General features: G+C 59.8%; 1 protein-coding gene across 2 annotated transcripts; it reads left to right on the forward strand.

The window, feature by feature from the left end:
• The first annotated feature begins 1,533 nt into the window (after window positions 1-1,533).
• Window positions 1,534-6,425, forward strand: PRPH (peripherin). Of its 2 annotated transcripts, none has more exons than XM_049783467.1 (11): window positions 1,534-1,657; window positions 2,122-2,490; window positions 2,884-3,086; window positions 3,400-3,460; window positions 3,562-3,657; window positions 4,767-4,934; window positions 5,038-5,163; window positions 5,273-5,493; window positions 5,580-5,629; window positions 5,769-5,848; window positions 6,034-6,425. In XM_049783467.1, the coding sequence occupies exons 2-11, from the start codon at window positions 2,152-2,154 to the stop codon at window positions 6,100-6,102; spliced, it is 1,413 nt and encodes a 470-aa protein (XP_049639424.1). In that variant the 5' UTR covers window positions 1,534-1,657; window positions 2,122-2,151; the 3' UTR covers window positions 6,103-6,425. The 2 variants fall into 2 exon arrangements, with proteins under 2 accessions (XP_049639424.1, XP_049639425.1); XM_049783468.1 differs by having other exon boundaries at window positions 6,037-6,425.
• The last annotated feature ends 204 nt before the right edge of the window (window positions 6,426-6,629 follow it).

The following is a 6,629-nucleotide window of genomic DNA, read 5'->3' on the forward strand; positions in this document are numbered from 1 at the left end:
TAAGACATGTGCCCATTAAATGTCACTCTTTCTTACTATTCTACCAGACCCCAGTTCTCCCAGGCCTGGCTTTCTTAGTTAAGAGAAGCCTTGCTGCAGTACTAAGCAGGTCTAGCTCCTCTTATTCCTCCAAGGTTCCAGAGTCCTGCAGAGGAAGCTTCCCTGAGTCATCTAGAGGTGAGGCAGAGTGTGGAGTGAATTGGGAGCTGAGCAGGGGAGGGAAGGAAACTCCTTAGACCCAGTATTCCTGGACAAGGAATATTCCTTAGCTGCTCTCCCCAGACATACCTGTATATAGCAGACAGAAACAGAAAAGGTTGAGCCTTCTTAGCACCTTTCACATATCTACCAAGTCCTTGCCTAGCCCTTTGCCCAGACACGATCGTATGCCACCCCTCTCCCAAAAGTTCAGAGAGGTGCCCCTGGTTTATATGTCCTCTGCTCTTTTCTATTTTCCCTCTCCTCATTCCCCTGACAACTGAACCAGACCATCACTGAGAAGAACTTGGCAGCTGTGCACGGAGACTAATGGCTGGAAGGAAGGAGGGGCCAGGAGAAAAGAGAGGGAGGTAGGGCTGGGGTGGACCTAACTGGAGACACACAAAGCAGGGCGGCTCCTCTGCCCTGCAGTGCTGAGGAGATGGCAGGCCTGGGAGCCATCCTCCTCTTCAACTCCCCACCCACCCCACCCCACCCCCCACACACACTTACAGTCAGGGATCTAGCTGCAGCCAGGAATCCCAAACTGGCTTCCCAGATACCCTATTCTTGAATGCACTGCTGACCCTAGGCAACCTGCCCCTCCCAAAAAGCCTAGAATCCCAGCAGCAGTGACCTGGCTCTGGGCAATCCCTGGGGCCCACAAATCCTCCAGAGACCTCTGTCTGCTCCCCTCCACTCTGGGCAGCCTATGCCTGTGCTCTGGAAGCTGGTTGACATGCAAAGGCCAGACAGAAGCTTTGTCAATAACTACAAGATGGGGGAGGATAAGAAAAGACCGAGTGTGTTATGTGTGTGCATAGGTTTATTTTCATCTTTGGGTGCACAGGCTCTGGGGAGAGGTTTCTCTCCTCTTTCTGTCCCTGAACTTCTGCTGGGAGGAGGGTGAAAGGTGGAGGGGGGCATCTTCGCTTTTCTTCAGCCCCACCCATTCCCAGGATCTGCAGCATCTCTAAATGGTTCCAGTTAATCCATCCCTCAGCCTTATAAACTGCTGCTGGCCCCCAGCCCCCTCCCCTTCCTACCTTGGGTTCTGGTAAAGCCTGTGATTGTACAGCAGTTGGTTGGGGGAAGGGAGAACCCAGACAGCAGCACCTCAGCTTCGACTCAGGCAGGACACAGAGTGGAACCCAGGCCTGGCCTGAGTAGACCTGAGTAGTCTCAGGTCCTTCTGAGGTGCCTACCTTGAGGGACCTGGGTTCAGCCTGGCTTCGGGGAGCTTTGAGAGCTGTGTCTTTAAGGCTGGGAAGTCCTCAAGCCACCGGGGCCAGTGTCCAGACGAGGGGGAGGGGGAATAGCCTGTGCATTAGTGCCGAGCTGGTGCCCGGCAGCAGCCCTTTGCAGAGAGAGCCCTGGGGATTGGAGAGAGGCCTTCCCCAGTCCCCTCTGCTGCCTCTGCTCCTTGACCCCCTACTCCTCCTCAGGGAAGTGAGGGCAGGTGAGACACCCTATATTCTGGGGGGGGGGGGGCAAGTGGAAGCACAGGCTCTGGGCCTAGGGCCCAACCCCGCCCAACTCTCCATCATCTGTGCCGCCAAAGCGGATCCTTACCCCAACAGTCTGCCAGCCCCTCCGCTACCTGCATCCCTACCTACCCCCGGTTTTACTAGTCCTTCAGGTCAGGACCCCACCCCAAGTCAAAACCCCAGCCAGCTCTGGAAGGCGCTAACCCCAACCCCCCAACCAGTATCCTTTCCTACCGGGCAGTGCAGTGCAGCGGTGAGGGGGCATCAGGAGGGTGGTGTCAGTGGCCTGGGTGGAGAGTGCGGATCTCAGCTCCCCGCTGGGTGTGGCGCCCCCCTCCCCACATACTGAGCCATCAAGCCAGTGGGAGGAGCTGCCACCCCCCCCCCCCAAGCCCCAGCCCGCAGGCCTATAAAGCCACCTCGCTGCGGTCTGCAGCTTTTCCAGCTCCTGGACCGCTTGGCCACCATGAGCCACTCTTCGGGCCTGCGGGCCAGCTCCAGCTCCACTTCGTACCGCCGCACCTTCGGGCCTCCGCCCTCGCTGTCCCCCGGGGCCTTCTCCTACTCCTCGGGCTCGCGCTTCTCCAGCGGCCGCCTGCTGGGCTCGGCGTCCTCGGGCTCCTCGGTGCGCCTGGGCAGCTTCCGCGGGCCCAGGGCAGGTGCGGGCTCCCTGCTGCGCCTGCCCTCGGAGCGCCTCGACTTCTCGGTGGCCGAGGCCCTCAACCAGGAGTTCCTGGCCACGCGCAGCAATGAGAAGCAGGAGCTGCAGGAGCTCAACGACCGCTTCGCCAGCTTCATCGAGAAGGTGCGCTTCTTTTTTCTTGGTTTTTGGGTCACACGCAACAGCGCTCAGGGGTTCCTCCTGACTCTACGCTCAGAAATGGCTCCTGGCAGGCTCGTGGGACCAGATGGGATGCCAGGGTGATTCGAACCACCGTCCTCCTGCATCTCCTGCATGCAAGGCAAATGCCCTACCTTCATGCTATCTTTCTAGCCTCCCCCTTTTATTTATTTATTTATTTTTTGGTTTTGGGGTCACACCCTGCAACGCTCAATTAGGGGTTCCTCCTGGCTCTACGCTCAGAAATCGCCCCTGGCAGGCTCGGGGGGCCCTATGGAATGCCGGGGTTCGAACCACCGACCTTCTGAAGCATGCAAGGCCAACGCCCTACCTCCGTGCTATCCCCCCGACCCGAAGGTGCGCTTCCTGGAGCAGCAGAACGCGGCCTTGCGCGGGGAGCTGAGCCAGGCCCGGGGCCAGGACCCGGCGCGGGCCGACCAGCTGTGCCAGCAGGAGCTGCGCGAGCTGCGCCGGGAGCTGGAGCTGCTGGGCCGCGAGCGCGACCGGGTGCAGGTGGAGCGCGACGGGCTGGCCGAGGACCTGGCGGCGCTCAAGCAGAGGTCAGGGGCCCGGGGCGAGCGTCGAGGGGTCGGTAGGAAGGCCTGACCCCGTTCTCTCCCCGCCGGCCCCAAACGCGCGGGTCCCAGGGGAGTTCGATTAGGGGCGTCGCAAGGGCTTCTCGCCGAGGCGGTGCACCCGGGGCCCGAACCCAGTTTTCTCAGATCGTTGCAGAGCAAAGGGGCCCCCGCCGTGGGACACCCCTCCTCGGAGTCTGGGGAGTGGCGGCCGCTCATCGGGGGGCCCAGGGGCGCGGGCTGGGTGGAGAGGGCCGGGTGGGCACCCGGAGGCTCAGCCTCGCCGGCTCTGGCCCAGGTTGGACGACGAGATGCGCAAGAGGGAGGACGCCGAGCACAACCTCGTGCTGTTCCGCAAGGTGAGCCCGGCTCCTCCCGGGTCGGCGTGTCCGTCGGGGGTGCGGGGAGGCGCCCAGACACTCTTGAGCACCCCCAACGACATACGACTGTCACCCTCAAGGACGTGGACGACGCCACGCTGTCCCGCCTGGAGCTGGAGCGCAAGATCGAGTCCCTGATGGATGAGATCGAGTTCCTCAAGAAGCTGCACGAGGAGGTGGGTGGGAGAGGCGCTCTGGGGGCGGGGCGGGTGGGGAGAGGAGGCGCAGAATCCCGGGGAAGAGAAGTGGGGTCCCCAGGGCCGCATGCCACAGGTGCTTCGACTCCCACCCCTCTGCCGCCTAGTGGCGGGCGGCGGCGCTGCACCCCGTCACGGGTGGGAAGCGGGCTGAGCAGAGGCGCGCGCTGCTCTCCCTGGCGTCCCCGCGTGGCCGTTGGAGGCTTGGCCCGCATTCTCTCCGCGCGCCAGCCCGACGGCGCTCGCTTGCTTTCTCTATTTCTTTCTTTTCTTTTCTTTTCTTTCTTTCTTTCTTTCTTTCTTTCTTTCTTTCTTTCTTTCTTTCTTTCTTTTCTTTCTTCTTTTCTTTCCTTTCTTTCTTTCTTTTCTTTCTTTCTTTCTTTCTTTCTTTCTTTCTTTCTTTCTTTCTTTCTCTCTTCCTTCCTTCCTTCCTTCCTTCCTTCCTTCCTTTCTTTCTTTCTTTCTTTCCTTCTTTCTTTCTTTTTTCTTTCTTCCTTCCTTCCTTTCTTTCTTTCTCCTCTTTTCTCTTCTTTCTCTTCTCTTCCTCTCTCTTTTCTCTTTCTCTTTCCTCTCTTCTTTCTCTCTTCTCTTTCTCTTTCTCTTTTCTCTTTCTTCTCTTTCTCTTCTCTTTCTTCTCTTTCTCTTTCTCTCTTTTCTCTCTTCTCTTTCTCTTCTCTGTCCTCTGTCCCCTCTCTCCTCTTTTCTCTTCTCTCCTTTCTCTCCTCTCCGCTCTCTCTCCTCTTCCCTCTCTCTCCTCTCCTCTCCTCTCCTCTCTCTTCCACTCTCTCCTCCCTCTTCCACTCTCTCCTCCCTCTCTCTCCTCTCTGTCTCTCTCTGTTCTCTCCTCTTTCCTCCTCTTTCTTTTCTCTCCTCTCTCCTCCCTTTCTCTTCTCTCTCCCCTCTCTTTTCATCTCCTCTTTCTGTCTCTGTCTCTCTCTGTGTCTCTGTCTCTTCCTCCTCTCTCTCTCCCTCTCTCCTCTCTCTCTCTCTCTCTCTCTCTCTCTCTCTCTCTCTCTCTCTCTCTCTCTCTTCTCCCCTTTCTCCTCTGCCTCTGTCTCTCCCTCTCCCTCTCTCTCCCTCCACCCCAGGAGCTGCGCGACTTGCAAGTGAGCGTGGACAGCCAGCAGCTGCAGCAGGTGGAGCTGGAGGCGAGCGTGAAGCCGGAGCTGACGGCGGCGCTGCGGGACATCCGCGCGCAGTACGAGAGCATCGCGGTCAAGAACCTGCAGGAGGCAGAGGAGTGGTACAAGTCCAAGGTTCGAGGGGAGGCCCGGGAGGACCCGGGGGGGGGGCTGGGGAGGGTGCAGTGCAGACGCCCGGGTAACGCGACCCCCGTGGCCCCCTGCACCCCTCGGCCAGTACGCGGACCTGTCGGACGCCGCCAACCGCAACCACGAGGCGCTGCGCCAGGCCAAGCAGGAGATGAACGAGTCGCGGCGGCAGATCCAGAGCCTCACGTGCGAACTGGACGGGCTGCGGGGCACCGTGAGTGCGGCCGGCCGGGCTGTGCGGGGGGCCCGGGACGGGCGGCGAGGGCCAGGGCCGCCCCCGGGACGCGCAGCCCCGCACCGTCCATGCGTCCGCCCTTCTGCAGAACGAGGCGCTGCTCAGGCAGCTCCGCGAGCTGGAGGAGCAGTTCGCCCTGGAGGCCGGCGGCTACCAGGCCGGGGCCGCGCGGCTGGAAGAGGAGCTGCGGCAGCTGAAGGAGGAGATGGCCAGGCACCTCCGCGAGTACCAGGAGCTCCTCAACGTCAAGATGGCCCTGGACATCGAGATCGCCACCTACCGCAAGCTGCTGGAGGGCGAGGAGAGCCGGTGAGGGCTGCGGCCAAGGGTGGGGCTCGCCTGGCGCCCTAGGGGCCTGGACAGAGCCGCTGAGCCTTTGCTTCCCCCCACCCCAGGATCTCCATGCCCGTCCATTCCTTTGCATCCTTGAGTATAAAGCGAACCGGTGAGACCCCCACACCCGCTTTCCGGCCTGTCCCTCTCTGTCCCCTGGCCGCCACTGCCCTGCCCTGGAGCTGCTCTCTGCCCTCCTTCCACTCATCCTCATCCCTGCTCCTCTCATAACCTCTTCCTGGCTTTTCCAGTGCCTGAGACGGATCCTCCGCAGGACAGCCACAGCAGGAAAATGGTTCTGATCAAGACCATCGAGACTCAGGATGGGGAGGTGAGATGGGCACCTTGACCCTGAACCTTATGATGGCTGAGACCTCCTGGCTGGAGAGTTCGTGAAGTCGGAGGGAGACAAGGGGAGCTGGAAGGGGGCTGTAGAGTCGGAGCTCAGCCATCCACCGGCAGTGGTGGGCAGGAAGGTGCTCTACCAAAATGTGCCCTCACGTGCTTTGTTCCCAGCAGGTGGTGACTGAGTCGCAGAAGGAGCAACGCAGTGACCTGGAAAAGTCTTCCATTCACAGCTACTGAGTCCAGCACCCGAGTGCTGGAGGCCAAGGGGCCCAAACCCTCTCTCTCACCCTGTGTAGCCTCATCTCCCTTTGCATGTGTCTAGGGGTGTCCCCTCACCCCTCCTTAGGCCCAGCCATGCCCCCCATCCCATTCCCAGCTGGAGCTGGGATGCTCCCACTTCTGGTGCATAGAAATAGTCACTGGGTTCCCTTTTCTCATCTTGACAAGTAGCTAAGGATCCACAAAACTAGTCTGTAGTCTGCTCCTGCCCTTCCCAGTGATGCGCTGGTGGGTCAGGTCTGAGTTTCACTTCTGTATGAAATAAAACTGCTTCAAGAGTCTCTCTTATGATGCCAAGTGTTTGTGCGAGTGGGAATGTTTGTGGGACGAAGCTAGTAGTGTTTCTCCTTTTTTTTTTTTGGTTTTTGGGCCACACCCGGTGATGCTCAGGGGTTACTCCTGGCTATGCGCTCAGAAATCACTCCTGAATTGGGGGACCATATGGGACACCAGGGGAATGAACCGCTGTCCTTCCTATCTAGTGT

The sequence above is a fragment of the Suncus etruscus genome, chromosome 11, assembly GCF_024139225.1.
Source record: "Suncus etruscus isolate mSunEtr1 chromosome 11, mSunEtr1.pri.cur, whole genome shotgun sequence".
Taxonomy (NCBI): Eukaryota; Metazoa; Chordata; class Mammalia; order Eulipotyphla; family Soricidae; genus Suncus; species Suncus etruscus.